The sequence below is a fragment of the Denticeps clupeoides genome, chromosome 16 (assembly GCF_900700375.1).
Source record: "Denticeps clupeoides chromosome 16, fDenClu1.1, whole genome shotgun sequence".
In the NCBI taxonomy this organism is placed as follows: Eukaryota; Metazoa; Chordata; class Actinopteri; order Clupeiformes; family Denticipitidae; genus Denticeps; species Denticeps clupeoides.
In genome coordinates this window covers 11573269-11588811 of record NC_041722.1, presented here as the reverse complement: position 1 = coordinate 11588811, position 15543 = coordinate 11573269, and the positions used below count along the sequence as shown (strand labels likewise).

Genomic DNA, 15543 nt, shown 5'->3' with positions numbered 1-15543 from the left:
CAGGTCTGGGAGACACCTTCAGCATGCAAATGCACACTTGCATGCGGACGGCCATTGCTGCGTCCCTCCTGAGAGCTTCTGAGACAGAACCAATCAATTGAAGGACGCGCCTTTCATCATGGCTGGCCTACATCACCCTGCAGCTTTGTCACTCTGAAAGGGTGGCAATTCAGAAGTAAATCAAATAGCAGGCAGATACATTACACAGATGACTGTTCTGGTGAAAAGGCCATTAGGCAAAAGGAGATTTGAGGTGGTGCCGTCTTTTCATCTAAAAATGCTGGAATAAAACCATCAGATTCAATTAACGTTAAGATCACAGCAGCAAAATGTACAAAAAGAAAAAAAGAGCCCAAACTATTTTGCTTCCCATCACAAAAGCCTTTAATACCATGAATTAATAAAATAGAGGCTACATTACAAACACTGTAAAAAAGAACAATATTGGTTCAGAAGCAGTGCATGCGACCAGCAGACATACAGCGTTACACATTCAGTTCAAGTGAAATGCCAGATGGCACGACGACACACGGGAAAGAGAAAGCACAGGGGTTTGCATAGTTACAAAACATAACCAATGCATAAAAACCTTGCCCACAGCAACTGTACAGTGACTCAAAAGCAATGCAAATGCATTACAAACAAGCAAGGTGTGTTAGGTTACAGCGTGAAAACCTCTGTAACGCTGCTTTTCTAGGTGTCAAAGTGCATAACGTACGTAGATAAACTCACGTCTAAACCCCTCGGTATTACAATCATTGGTCTCTAGTTTTTCAATTGCAGCTTGGAAGGAAACTAAGAATGAAAGAGTGACGCATCCCTTCTGCTCATGCCAGATGTCACATTACATTTAATGTCAATGTAAGCACAGCTTCGGAACTCATGGTCCAACATTCGTTTAAACAATAATCTTAAAGCTGAGGCCATTCATCAATGGCACACAACATTCCTGCACCTCCCGACCTCAGTGACCCGTGCCTCCATTAGAGAAATGAACAAACCCATTTTGAAATATTTTCTAAAGTACAAACACTTTTCATGTCTTTCATTTATCTGTTCATCCCTGTTCAGTCAAACGCTCAAGAAAAAAAAAGTATTATTGCATGCAACCTTGGCTTGTACATTTAGAAATGGAACACAGGATAAAATGAAAAAAAAAGAGCAAATGTGCTTCTGTTCCAGCATAAATGTGAGCTTTGAAATGATATTGCTACATGCTATATAAGCTTCTGAATGTCTCAACTCGTCTCTCCCTTGTTTCTGATCAGCACTTCATTGGAATTAATACAGGACTGCACAAAATAAGACAATAACATTACAATAAAGTACAATGTATGCCAAATTCTTAAATATCCACAATAAATGTTATAGTTACTCATTAACTCTACAGAACATACATACACATTTTGGACAACATACACACATATACGGTATACTATATATAGTATATATATACTATATATATACATATTGGAACAGAAGGTCACTGTTCATTCCATGTTTCTAAACAGAGTACAAGACAAAAACGGTATAGATTTATTTCTCTTTCTTTCTTTTTTTTCACAAGTCACAAATGTGTGAGCGAAGCAAACCATCACCATGATGACATACACATCCCAGTGGACTTACAAAAAAAATGTAAACAGATTCTGGAAAAGGATCCATGTTGACATTATGACCAGACAGGGCATAAAACATTTATCATGCTGCTGTATCCATAACTGACTTACAGTCTCCGGTGAAGTGGATACATGATCCTTCCTCCAAACACAACTGAGGTTAGGAGCAGTCACCTTCCTTACAGTGCAAATAACCTCAGAAATAATAATCCTCACGCGAAAATACCTGCAACACACATTAAAACATTTAACTTAAACCAGCCACAGTGAAGTGAACGGGTCTCATTTCTGAGGAGCATGCAGCTCAAGGCCAAGATCTCACACATTGTGAAGGGAGAGGAGTACAACAGTGGCATTTCAATGTAAAAGCTTATACACAAATATCACAAAATGCGCTGCTGGAAAGAGTGTGAAATAACTCTTCACACTCTCTGTGCCCATGTTTCGTTCACACACATCGTGGAGGGAACAGAGTACAACGTGGCATTTCAATGTAAAAGCTATATATATATATTCCTTTCTAAATTAACAACATGAAAAAAACAAAAAAACGCTTGTTTCACAAAGATCACAAAATGCGCTGCTGGAAAGAGTCTGAAATATACTATATGCTCTTGTTTGGTTTCAGTGAATTAAAAAATAAATATTTCTCTTGCTATTCGGAACCTGAATATATATATATATCTACAGTCAAACCTGGATTTGTTAAAGACTGTGAAATCTCACAGAGGAGGAACGATACACAGAGGAGTCTCATCTGAGGTAAACGTGTCGAGAAAAGGAACAGAAATCGAGTTAGCTGCAAATCGAGTCAATAGCTACATGTTGAGGTTGGTAAGATTTAACGATGCATAAAATTCGCAACTGTTATGGCTACGATTGTGTTGGACTCCATCAAAGCTACTGGAAGCCAATTGTGACTATTCTATTCTACAGAGTCCCCCTCCAACCCCGTACTGCCCTTTTCGTGATCATTTAGATTGCTGAATTAAGTAAATATAATATACACCCATTTCATTCCTCCAGGCCTGCACTGTCAGTGCACCAGAAGAAAGCATCCTGTGTCTGAAAGGGCAGAAAACATGATGAATTGCCGGATTAGGTGGTAAAGTGCACAGTGTCATAGGCTTACAATTTACAGTGATGTGCAGCCTAAATGACCACACGTGGAAGTGTGATTATTATTTATATGTTGGTACTTATGATTCAAGTTTTAATATACCATATATATAACATCTATATTGACATCTAATATAAATCATTTTGACTATATGTGTGTGTGTGTGTGTGTGTGTGTGTGTGTGTGTATATGTGTGATGTCTATATACACATACACACAAACATATACATACTTAGACTTCACCAGGCTCCAGTAACACTGAGGACAGAAACTTCTAGTATTAAGGCATAATAATAATAAGATGGAAGTGGTACGGAACCCGAACACAGTGTCATCAGTGTACAGAAAGTGGCCCCTGCACTTAATACGGTATAGTACCTCTGCGTCCTTCTTATTGTCTGTAGCCATACGTCAGGTGACGCAATGAATACGTGACGTCACTCGGCGCCTTCGCGCACACGCGCACGTTCGCACGTTTCAGACAAATATAGCCCTGTAAAAATGCTATATTTTAAGGACACAGTTTAGAAATGTTTAAAAAGCTATGGGGGGGGGGGGGTGTAGATGAACCGTTTTGGAAATGCCAGGTAACAATAATGAAAAGACAAGCCCGTTATACACGTCATCAACCAAACGATAAAAACGAAGTGATCGGCCAAGAAGTCGATGTATACGCTCTTGTTATTTACAGTGGCCATGGAGGATTCGCTGGTAGGCTACGGAGAGGAGAGGTGCACGGCGCGACGTTTATGATGGGTTGCCAGGTTCGATGATTATAAGCGGCTACGGGCTCGTTGTACCCCAAAGTCTTGGCAGTCGTCGGTTTGGGTTTTGGGGTGGAACGTTAAATATACGTCGTTCGCGCTATCAACTTTCGCACAATTTTCTTTTTCACAGGACGAACGTGGCTTTAAGACATTTTTTTTTGCCTCGGGTCACGTGGCAAATTGGTCGCCGTGCCTTGTGAAGCTGCCCACTTTGGCGACGCGGTGGCATTTTAAGATTAGCAAACTCCCGAGCACCTTTAACCAGATTTGTGTCGCTCTATACAAGTCGCGAAAGGCCGCTTCTGTCGGGGAACTGAGCGGCTTGTTTTTTCGAAGCTCGCTCGTTTCTCCCGCGGGACCTGGCAACGCCGGCGTCCACGCGTTTTATATGAAGTGAATCCAGCCGTCCTCCCACTCCCTCGGCGGCGAGATTTTGAACCTGTGGCGCCGCACTTTGTAATTATTCCCGTTGTTGTTGTCCCAGAACTCTTCCCCGTCCACGCAGTACCTGACGGCGAACTGCAGCGTGCCGCCGGTCTCCAGGAAGGTCGGGGTGATGATCTTAAACGAGAACCTGTCCGTCACCCCGTCGCTGGAGTTCGGCAGGTAGGACGCGCTGGTGTCCATGAAGGTGATCCAGTTGTTGAGAGTGTACCGCAGCAAAACCTTCTTTTCAAACGCCACGTTTAGCACCCGGACGGTGCCGGAGAGGCTGAAGTCGTCGGTTTCCACGCATTCCAGCATCACCTTGGCTTCTTTCACCCTCCCCACGAAGCCGGGCAGGGTTCCCGGGTTGGTGAATTGCATCTCCATGAAGATGGAGGTGGCGGGCGCGCCGGGGAACCTGTCGAACCTGCTGAGGCGGAGCGGGCTCTCCCGCTTGAACTTGTCCAGGACGCGCCGCGGAACCTCGGGCACGTCGCCGTCGTCGAAGTGGCGGACGGAGATGAGCTCCAGGCCCAGGGAGTCGGCGAATCGCACCTTCTTCTGGCTGGAGGGGCTGCGGCTGCGGGCGATCTCGAGCCGGGCTCTCTCCGTCGGCGTCGGCAGGGACTTGCACCTGCGCCGCGACGTCGGGCTCTGCAGGGGCTTGGGGAGGATGTCCCTTCCCCGGGGTCTCTCGTCCACCACCGGGTCGTCCCGGGTCTCGCAGCTGTCGCCGGCGTCCTCGTCGCCGTCGTCTTTCGCCTGGTTCATGGCCGCCAGGCCCCCGAAGAGGCCGGCGATGCAGCTGTAGTTCCTCGGGATGCAGTTTTTGGGGGGCAGCATGACCACGACCGAGTCCGCGGGGTCGGTTTCCATAAAAAAGGGGAGAGTCCGCAGAGTGGAGCGGGCTCGGGTGGGTGCAGGCTGCGCGCTGGAGGTGGGGAGAGAGAGGAGCCGCTCCGGTGGCCCGGATCGTCGCGACACTGCGGATCTCTCAGCCAATCTTTGTCAAGATGACCGTAGCGGGCCGTGCACGGGGGTAAAACCGAGGACAACCCCCCCCCAAACACACACACACACACACACACGCACACACACACACACACACACACACTTATAACCACAACAAACTGACATTCCTGTTTAACCACCGTCTTCCGTCTTCTTCACTAAACAGCAGTAGGCACATAATTTTACATTACACATCAAATACGGAGTTCATGAATAAAATACAAGTTCATACATCTAATTGAACTTATAAATCTATTCGACTTAAAATTTGTGGGCGATCGTGTGCAATACCTTTTTTAAGCATAAAATTAATCACTTAATAAATAAAGGAGAGGGAATTAACGCGTGTGTTTTAATGAACGAGGCGGGCGGCCCGCCCCTTTCCCCGTTACGTCACGTCCGGCCTCGCGGGCGGTTGCCACGGCGACGCCGGGTCGCACGCCGCGGCCGCGTCCTTGTTTGCAAACGTTGCCGGCGACATGAATAATCGATGACATCCGCTGTCGCCGGCGATTAAACGAGCGGGGGAACATGCGCAGGAGCTCCGCGGCTCGCACAGTGAGTTTTTTTTTTCGGTATTTCTGTAACACTCGATTAAAACAAGTCAGCTTCAGGACAGACAGGGTTCAGAACGACGTTTTACACCATGCAACTTAGTCGCTTAATCGCCATCTTTCTCTACATGGACTTTCATTTAATTAATAATTTCAAAACTACTCTTTTTGTTCTTTTCTGATCAAACCTTTGTAGGCTTACCGGTTTATATCTGATTATTACATGTGATGTAACGGAGGTCTGCTCCACAAAACAAGAACATTGCGTTTTAATAAGAATGCTCATGTTGGTGAGAAATCATGTTCTGAGGAATAATGATAGTTTTGAAGGCAGACCACAAAGTCACTGGTTAAAACCCCTCTTAAACTACCATTGTGTCCCTGAGCAAGGGGACTGTCCCCATAACTACGGATTGTAAGTTGCTCTGGATGTAAATGCTTACTTCGGAGACGTGCCACTGCTTTTTTTTTCCCCACTGCCAGCAGACACCTTAATGAACGCCCGCCATGAGTGGATTTCACAGGATATGGGATTCAGCACCCGGTGAATGTTTTAAATGGATGGAGGCTGAATGGGACAAAGATGTGCGCCAGTCTCCCGATGCCTGTCACGTTGATGCACTTCTGCGCATAAGTGATGACGTGTCTGCCAGAGACCGGGAGGAGGAGGATGTGTATCCACCAACAGGCTGGGACGAAGCTGTGAGTGTGGCTTACGTGAAATGCTTGTGACCTCACAACTCCGAGGCTTTGACCTTGTGTGTGTGGAGTGTTGGCATGGGGTTTCCTCCCGCTGTCCAAAGTCATGCACACTAGGTGGATTGGTGTGTGTGTGTGAGTGTGTATGCCCTGTGGTGGGCTAGCACCTCACCCTGCACCAAATGTCCCGTAATGGGCTACGTAATGGGCTCCGGCAGTAACAGGTCTGAGTAATGCGTGGGTGTGTGTTCTGTCACAATGCCGATTTGCAGTGAACTGTCACCATATCAGGAATACTGTTTCTCGGCGTGGAAGGTTTAACTGTTCCTTTGATTTGGCAGGTTTGTGCTTGGGGGGAAGGGTCCCCCCTCGCTTGCTTGTTTCGAGCGCAAATGAAAGGAAGACAGGTTGACACCTGCAGATCTGGCCTTCATTGCCTTCTTTGCGCTGACATGAAACTTCCTGAAGTCGGTTGTCACGGATCGCAGAAGGAAGCAGCAAATACAGCCCCTCCAACCTCCGGACGCCCCAGTAGCACATCATCCTCATCCTCCTCGGGCAAAGAGTCTCCAGTTTCCGATGGCCGGCGAACAAACACCACAACCCAAACAGAAGCTAAGGACTTTTCATTGACAGGGAGACCGCAGAACATTAATGAGTATATTGCTTGCCCCAGCGTCTCCCCCTGCACTGCCGACCAGCGTCCCACCATGAAAGATGATACAAGACGGAATTCCACTTTTAACATTAGCAGTTTTGCCGTTCTTCCACCGCTAGGGTCGTCTGCACCTGGATCTGAGGTCCTCTTGAAACCCAGCACAGCAGAAATGGTGACTGTTGATACGTTGCTGGGTGATTCCTCAGCTCTTGCCTCCTTTAGGGAGAGCAGTGGGAAAGAAGAGAAGAGGAGAACAGAAGTTCACCCGAACAGAGTGCTAACAGGTGACGGCTGCATCTCCAAAATGTGGACATCTCAGCACAACCATAACCTGCTCTCTGCTGTAAACTTACCCAAGAGGCATTTGTTGCCCTTCAGCACTCCAGGGGACACTCTGGCCCGGGTCGGTGGCCACCTCAGGCAAGAAGATCCTGCTAGAATGTTAGCCAGGACCAACAGTGGGCGCAGACTCTATTCTAGCTCTAGGCCAAAGAGCCAGAGACAGGCCGAACCACAGCTACCCATGTTGTTTGGGACAAGAGTCCCCATCCCGGTCTCCACTCACCGTCTGCTCTGAGTAGCAATGTTTATCCATTTCACAGTACCAATCTCCACATTGTACAGGAGCAATAAAGCCACGTATTGCTTACTTTAGGTTGCCATGTTAAATTGAAAACAACAAAGATATCGAAGCTATGTGAATCATACCAATAAAACGAGCATGCGTGGATGTTGAATGTTACTCATTAATTGAAGCGCCAGTGATCGGGTTGGAGTCATTCGGCATTTCTGTTTGAGTTCTTGCAACAGCAGCCATTCTCACAAATGCAGATGCAGACATGATGGCAAACTCATGGCAAAGTAATCGTTAAAGTAATTAGTAGTTCTACGGAATTTCCCTGTATCTTCCATATTAATTAAGAGGATACACTGGGATGTTATTACCCAAGGAAAAAAAAAATCCACCGTTTTGTCTCACTGCAATTTTTCCACGGAGCGGGGTAGTTCGGAATAATGCTGCTGGTGATAACCTTTTAGTGTGGGCCTACTTAATAATTAACTAAAGTATCAGGTAAAGGGTAAAGAAGCCTGACTTACTACTGAAGCCTCATTATTACAACTTTGAATCCTTTGATTACACCACAGCCAAATACGACCTGGCATATACTGATGCATTTCTTTAGTTACAACTATTTCTTATTTCATTCTTTATGGTTTGCCAGGCACATGCCTGAAATTGCATAGGACCAGGGAGATCGTTGTGAAATATTACCTGTCAGTAATTTTTATTTTTAAGTCTCATATACTATTGCTGACATATCCTATTCTAAAACAGGAAAAAAACTCAATAAAAGTCTTATATAAATAATTTATGAATCCAGGAGCCCAAAGCACTTTATATTCTCACAGTTTTCAATTTATTATGACCATTTGATTCAATATTAAACAGCAAAACAGACAGTTTCATACTCTCTACAATGCACATCAGCAAAATATCTTGGACAACAAAGTCAGAAACTGAATGCAACAAAACGTCTCATCACAGGAAAAAGAAGGCTTCATGCATTCTCTTATAGAAATGAAAGCACTAGACATTTCAAGTATATGTTTATACATTTCTTAGAGCAAGATACTGCATTTCTAAACAGTACTATAATGAATGGAACCTCAGTTTGTAAAGATGACTTGAATTTTCAGTGGGTAAGTGCTGAAGGGGAGATTATTCTGCCCTTATACTGGTTCAGTATCAGCAAGAAATGTTTAATTTGGACTTTCACTTGGTTGCTGGCGATAAGCCATGGTTATTCAAATATCTAACCATATAACAAACTTCATATTTGTGAGTATTTATGAATTATGTACATTTGCATACATCAGTAATATAATAAATAGTTTAATTAGGGCTATACAACTATGTATTATATTTGAATTATTTCAAATATATGTGAGTGAATGTACTGGTTAATGCCACATTTATTTAAAAAAATTGTTTGTGCTTTACAATATGATGAACCAATCCAAACAGTTTGTAGATCACAGTGAGCTTTAAATTTCAGACCAGATGTGCAGGTATAAAATGTGTACTACAGTAACTGCATATTTATATCATTAATATGTCAACAGTAGGATTTTTATGAATGTGCTATATATATTGCAGCCCACGGTTTTGCTTCAAAAGTAACAAATAGCTTATTCAAATGATACATTCCGATACATACAGACTTAAACGTGAATAAAGGTCACATTTATAAAGGGTCTGAAAATACAGGATGCGATTCAATCACAATATCACGCCATCAAATCATGCCTAACAGCATCTGGCAGAAAAAATGTTGACTGAATTGATTCCCAAAACATTTTAATATTTTAAATGACACACACAAACAAAGGTGTCCCCTGTTAAGGACAAAGTATCAGCTTTGGTTCTACTTATGACGTAATTTTTTTTAAAGGTTTGAAACATTAATGCTAAAATATGTTCTCATAAGGATCTGTTTGTGTACAAGAGACAGCACACTTGTTAATGGCATCAGTAAATAAAAATCAAATTAACATCTTCAAAGCCACTTTGACAGGTTCGACACGATGCCTGTAAACAGCCAAATATGAAATCATTATGATGAATTATTTTACCACATACTGCCTCAGAAGCTAATGGAACTCTTCTCGTCTTTGTTAAGGTAGCGTGCAACTTGCAGGATGAACAACAGAAATATTTCACAGCTATTAAGGAGCCTTCTACAATTCTTCTAGAGTTTTAAACCAGACCAGGAAGCATGCTGCAACATTCCAAATATTACTAATTATAACATGAGCCATCACCTTTTTTTTAATCCAGCATTGTCGTCTATCTGGACCATCCAAAGAATCAATGCTATCCTTACAATCTGGAAAACCAACTATTTAAGAGCAGCGAGGTGTATCATATTTCAGCATAAACAACATAAATATGTAGTTATTAAAGTTCAAAATTAAGGCACAACACAAACAAAAATTCTCCAAAAAAAAAAAAAAGTGTTTCAATGAGATTAAAGGTTCTGTTTGTAAACAATGGTAATTCATGAGCAACATATATAATATTTGGATCACTTAGACATATTAAAAGAATAACAGTAATCATAATAAATATCAATAATGGGATGTGTGCTAATTAACAGTCAGAATAAACATGTGCATGGAGGAGCAGTCACAATTTACTCACAGTGACAGAAGCATTTGCAAAATTTCAATAGTTACAGGCCATTGTATTTTATGGTACAAGAGTTAAATACATTTTTGAACCATTTTTGTGACATGGCTCTTCATGACCTTCCAGAGTAGTATGACTTTCCAACAAAGGAAAATCCACCAAAGCACGAGTGAAAAATGAAATAAATAGTTATATGTAATGATACGTAGTCATACGTCACACTCCTGTAAATGCCACTGTGCTTTTACATCTAGCTCATACAATGATCTACAGCAGTAGCACCATTTGTATACATTTTACACCATAAAACAAAACCAAAATTAATATGTGGCAGCTTGTATTTACATTAAATCATTAGGCTTATACACTGGTACTGTGCAAAAAAGAAATTAAGATGAGAAAATCAAAAGATAAAGTGCTGCAACTTCCCCAACTTGGAACGTCCTTTGAGATGCGAGGGAACACTAGCAAGGACAAGACCTTCATATGGGACTAAGGAGTGCTGGCCATGCATTCAAGACCATAGACTTATTCATACTGAATCGAAATCACCACGATCTGGGACCTGGACGCTCAGCTGTTAGGTTTCTCCGGGCGTTGAAAAAGAGAAAAAAGCTCTGCACAGGTTTGGGTTTCCACTGAACTGAAATGGGACTCCACGTTCCAGGCAACTGACATAAAGTCATCTATAGCTGTCTGAGTCTCATTGCTGGTCAAGAAAAGGTGGCCTAGGCTGTCAAAGGAGCTGGTAACTGTTTGCGTTTCAGTGCTGCTGAGCCTCACTTGGCCATCAGGCAGCGGCAAGGTTAATGGGGTGAGATGGAGGTCTGTTTGGGTCTCTGTGTCAGAAGATTCAGTGCTCATGTTGAAGCTTGACTGTCTCAGGATGCTGCCAAGTGTTATGTGACTGCTAGGATTCAACAGGAAGTTCAAATCTGTCTGGGTCTGCGTATCAAACATCTCCAGCTCCAGCTCACTTGAATGGGCTCTTGAACCAACATCAGCGCTCAAGTTGTCCAGGAGCAAGAAGTCAGTCTGTGTCTCAATGTCAAGCAGCTCCAGACCGGTTTCCGAGGTCAGAGCTCCAATATCACTTTCCTCTGTTTGTGTTTGGTTGTGTGTTGCGTTGAGGAAGTCCTCAAAGTCAAAGTCTATACCGGAGTTCTGCTCCTGTACAGGCTCCAGGCTTGACCCACAGCTGGCTGGTGTCTCGGACAGACTCTGTTCGTCACTCATGCTATCGGACAGAATATTCTCCAGGTCATTGAAAAGAGCCATGGTCTGTGTTTGGTTGTCTGCCACAGTGTTCTGGTGAAATTCATCTGGTTGAGCGTCAAAGCACATGGGACTGGCGGCTTTCTCGTTGTAGAGAACAGAATCCGAGCCGCTCAGTGGATCACAAACTCTGCTGCTTTGGAATGGAGAATCAGTCAAAATTGTTTGTGTGGAGACATTTAGTGAGTCGGAATCAAAAAGACTGGTGGACATCATAGCTTGGTTCATCTGACATTTTTCTTGTACAAGGCAGCTGGTCTGGGTCTCCCTAGTCACATTAATGGATTGCAGAGACAGCTGGGTAACAATGTCCGTCTGTGCCCCGATGGACGAGGTTGCTTTAGCTTGTGAAGAGAACGTCTGGGTCTGCACACTGACTGGCAACAAGACCTGAGCACTCACGCTAATGTCAGTCTGAGCGCACGAGGAGACGAAGGATTCAACCATGGGGCATACTGTCCCAATCACAGTGGGTCCTTTTTTGAGGTACGAAATCTCGGTCTGAATGTCAGTGGAGGTACTTTTGCCTCTGGATGCTAGCTCCGTCACTTGGTCACCCAGAGACGCAAAATTGGCCTGGTTGACCTGGATTCCAGTGCTGACAACCTCCAGGCCTGATCTGGACATTGGCATGGTGTCCCTGAAGCTCCAAGCTCTGGTATTCAGAGCGGGAACCCCCACAGACTGAGGCAAAAGGTGAACTGTGCTCAACGACCCTTGGGTATCTACAGCCAGGACCACGGACCTCAAGGCACTGTTCTCCGCCGGGGGCAGCAGGACGGGCAGGTGAGCCAACTGCATCACAGGGACATTCACTAGAGCCACTCTGGGTTTTGGCAGTAGAGGTTTCTGGGCATTTTTTGAGGGACTGGCATTCTGCTTTGCAGGGTCATCGGTCTGCCAGGCTCCTTCAGTGGGTATCGCTCCCTCAGACAGCTCCTTTTCAGACACAGGATCACTGGTTGAGACCTTGGTGGTGCTGTTGATCATCTTTTCCAGTTTTCTTTTTTTCACAGGTGGATATCTGTCCGATAGAAAATGAACAAAAATAATCAGAATGCTTTGCATTTTACATTATACTGTCCAAACAAAACTACTGATTAAAGCACAGTACCTGTGTTCATCAGGGACCTCGTGACCTGTTCGGTAGACATGGGAAAGAAGTGCTGATCTGCTGGCATAGGGGCAGCCACACGTACAGCTGTACGTCCTCCCACAATCCTCTGCGTGTCTTCTTAAGTGCCACTCGGTGCTGTAGCTGTTGTTGCACTTCACACATTTGTGTTTCTTCTCAGCATGCATCTTCATAAAATGCTAGCAGACAATGATTCCACAGATTCATTAGAGAGGATCTAACAGACCATTTCTTTTTGTTGTTATAAAGCATGATTTAATAAAAAAAAAATCATTCTATTTTACAAATGATTTTACAAATGCTTACATTCGTTAATGTAAACGTAAAGTTTGTGGAAGTGAAAGTGATTAGTTGTGACAGACCACAGCACCCAGTGGACTCAGTGAAATGTGGTCTCTGCATTTAACCAATCACCTGATGGTACCTTGCTCAGTGGCACCTTGGCGGTTCGGGATTTGAACTGGCGACCTTTCAATAAAGGGTCTGTTTCCTTGCCCGCTAGGCCACCACTGACCCTTTTCACTTGGGTTAAAACATACTTGATGCGTGTATGTGATCAAGAATCATCAACACATGCAAATACCTGCTTGACCAAGGAAAATTGTGAAAAGGGTCTGTTTGGTCCTCTGGGACACCCCTCTATCGGACAGCAGTAGAGCTTCTGCGGCCCCTTCAAATCCTTTCTGATGGTGGGATTGACAAGCCCATCCTACATTTCAGGAGAAAACATTTTACAATTCTGTACTATAGCTTAAAGCTTGTACATTGTTAGCATGTGGAAGACATTTGCTATTTGAACTCATCCAGTTTTGCCAGGTTTTGGAAATGAACCAGTTGACCACAAATTGTTAATGATTACTTCCCAAAACTCAAGTAGGCATGGAACGGTCCTCATTACCAGTAAAGAAAATCATATTTATTGGTTTAATAATCCTATTTATTGATCATATTTTGAAAAAAAAAAAGAAAAAAGAACAGTAACCAGATTAAATGGCAGATATTAAATGAGCGAAGGGGAAAAAACACTTTTAGAATGTTTAGCAAATGTGTTTGCATTTGTGTGCACATGTGTGGAACACTGATTGCATAACAGACAACTGAAGGATCCCAGTCTTACATAAGTGGAGCAGTTGTGTATGATGCGTAAAATAAAAAAAGAATGCAAAGCAGTTGGGCAAACTTAAACGCAACTAAAGCATTAAAAAAAAGCAGGAAACGATCAGGTATCGATGCAGATCATCAGTATGCTGTCGTGCCACTCGTTAAACAGCACTGGACAGACGTTCTCCAGGAAAACGCTGCACCCTCATCACCACAGACTACCGGCTCCAGGGTCCAAATGCTGCAGTGGGTGGATTCTGTTACAGAAGGTCAACTTGAATACGATCCGGCCTACATCTCTAGCGCGGACCCACAAAGCGTGGTATTCATTCGTTTTTCCTGCGCCCCGCAGAGCGTCGAGCAGCCGGCTCGGGTCAGCTCCCGTCCGTCCGCATCAGGGTACCAGCTGGCAGCTTGGACCGGGCGGACCGTGCAGCTGAGGATAAAGGGAATGTGTCGCTGGGAACACCAGGGTCCAAGACAAACTGAACTAGAACTGTCAGCGCAGGCTTTAAAAAAAAAAAAAACGCTGCGCAACAGCACTTTGGCCACCCAGCTTCACCCACAGGGCCGTGGCACATGGCAGAAGGGTGAAATCGTGCCCTGTCCTTTTCCTGGGTTTAAATAATGCACCGGCAGCGCTTTCCCACGCCTGCGTGTCGGTGCTGTGTTACATCAATCTGAAAGCCGAGCATCGGTCTCGCCACACAACAATCGTGCAATTGACACAATCACAGCTCAATCTGGACGTCCACCTTTGGCACTTTTGGGGTGGCAGTAGCCTAGTGGGTAACACACTCGCCTGTGAACCAGAAGACCCGGGTTCGAACCCCACCTACTACCATTTTGTCCCGGAGCAAGACTCTTAACCCTGAGTGTCTCCGTGGGGGGAGACACTGTCCCTGTAACTACTGGTTGTAAGTGGCTCTGGATAAGGGCGTCTGGTAAATGCTGTAAATGTAACACGCGGAACGCGGAAAATCACAACCCGGCGCGTCAACAGAAAACTGCTGTATTAGTAGACACGCCAGACACGAAATGAACCCCACGCGGATTATGTACAGCAAGGCACCAGGCGCCCACGGAGATGCGAGATGTAACGCCGCCGGGTCCACGCAGCGCGTCCGTGCGGGACGCGGAGCACCAGGACCGGCCGACACCCACAAGTGACCGACGACGCGCTCGCTCCGAACCAGAAAACCACGCGAGGCGTTTCGGACCAATACACGTTTCGAGGGCCAAAGAAAGAAAGAAAGAAAGAAGTTAATAACTAGCTAGCTGACTTAGCGAAAGCTAGCAGCCCGACAACTTCACTTCATGTCGTTGAAATTACCTTGACTCGGTGGGACTTCACCAGATGCATGTTGAGGGCCGGCGTGTTGGGGAGAATCTTCCCGCACCCCGTCACCGTGCACAGGATGTTCGTCCGCACTTCTTGGGTCAGCTCGCTGATGGCGGGCCTGACGATCTCCTTGGCGTGCGACGCGTCGCCGCGCAGCGTCTGCGACGCCGAGGCGGCCATGTTTCCAGCCAGAACACGCCGCCCTGGCGCAGGAGGGAGACACCGGAGACCCGGGCCACCATATAAGCGAAGGCGCACACTTCCGGGATACGGAGAGCTCCCTTAGCAACCGGGAGCCCCGCCCACACCGTGCACGTTTTATACCCATGTTATGTCATTATAGTCATTTCCTACATCTTATCTTTTTTTCTCCACTATTTTACCACGGCTGCCTCATATTTCATGTAAACGTGAATCTATACGTGTAAATATCCCGGATAATATAATATTCCAGTACGATGTATCCGACTCATCAATACAACTTGCAATTCTGATTGATTGCACAACTGCATCTTGTTGTGAAGTGAATGTCACTGTGATACACAGCAGCACTGCATTTAACCCACCACCCTTAGTGAGCAGTGGGCAGCCATGACAGGCACCACAGTGTCACCACCTTCTGATTACGGTGCCACTTCCTTAACCG

At 45.0% G+C, this 15543-nt stretch overlaps 3 protein-coding genes across 6 annotated transcripts; 1 reads left to right on the top strand and 2 right to left on the bottom strand.

The window, feature by feature from the left end:
* Window positions 1-374: 374 nt before the first annotated feature.
* LOC114766427 (protein phosphatase 1 regulatory subunit 3E) lies at window positions 375-5016 on the bottom strand. Its single transcript, XM_028957219.1, has one exon. It carries the CDS (start codon window positions 4806-4808, stop codon window positions 3891-3893), a length of 918 nt encoding a protein of 305 aa, XP_028813052.1. The 5' UTR covers window positions 4809-5016; the 3' UTR covers window positions 375-3890.
* c16h16orf46 (chromosome 16 C16orf46 homolog) lies at window positions 3724-7510 on the top strand. Of its 4 annotated transcripts, none has more exons than XM_028957216.1 (3): window positions 3724-4112; window positions 4197-6199; window positions 6538-7510. In XM_028957216.1, the coding sequence occupies exons 2-3, from the start codon at window positions 6005-6007 to the stop codon at window positions 7429-7431; spliced, it is 1089 nt and encodes a 362-aa protein (XP_028813049.1). In that variant the 5' UTR covers window positions 3724-4112; window positions 4197-6004; the 3' UTR covers window positions 7432-7510. The 4 variants fall into 4 exon arrangements, with proteins under 4 accessions (XP_028813049.1, XP_028813050.1, XP_028813051.1 ...); XM_028957217.1 differs by having other exon boundaries at window positions 3724-5501; window positions 5984-6199; XM_028957218.1 differs by having other exon boundaries at window positions 3724-5501; window positions 5981-6199.
* A 739-nt stretch (window positions 7511-8249) lies between these two features.
* atmin (ATM interactor) lies at window positions 8250-15149 on the bottom strand. Its single transcript, XM_028957239.1, has 4 exons — window positions 14889-15149; window positions 13038-13163; window positions 12434-12633; window positions 8250-12343 (listed from the first exon to the last, which is right to left on the bottom strand). The coding sequence occupies exons 1-4, from the start codon at window positions 15075-15077 to the stop codon at window positions 10618-10620; spliced, it is 2241 nt and encodes a 746-aa protein (XP_028813072.1). The 5' UTR covers window positions 15078-15149; the 3' UTR covers window positions 8250-10617.
* Between the last annotated feature and the right edge of the window lie 394 nt (window positions 15150-15543).

Bases quoted from the DNA above. Each gene is read 5' to 3' on its own strand.
- LOC114766427 (XM_028957219.1), bottom strand. From the start codon at position 4,808: ATGGAAACCGACCCCGCGGACTCGGTCGTGGTCATGCTGCCCCCCAAA.
- c16h16orf46 (XM_028957216.1), top strand. From the start codon at position 6,005: ATGAGTGGATTTCACAGGATATGGGATTCAGCACCCGGTGAATGTTTT. The intron at 6,200-6,537 runs GTGAGTGTGGCT...TTGATTTGGCAG, and splicing joins CAACAGGCTGGGACGAAGCT to GTTTGTGCTTGGGGGGAAGG.
- atmin (XM_028957239.1), bottom strand. From the start codon at position 15,077: ATGGCCGCCTCGGCGTCGCAGACGCTGCGCGGCGACGCGTCGCACGCC. The intron at 12,634-13,037 runs GTATTTGCATGT...ATTGTCTGCTAG, and splicing joins AATTTTCCTTGGTCAAGCAG to CATTTTATGAAGATGCATGC. The intron at 12,344-12,433 runs GTACTGTGCTTT...TCTATCGGACAG, and splicing joins GAGGTCCCTGATGAACACAG to ATATCCACCTGTGAAAAAAA.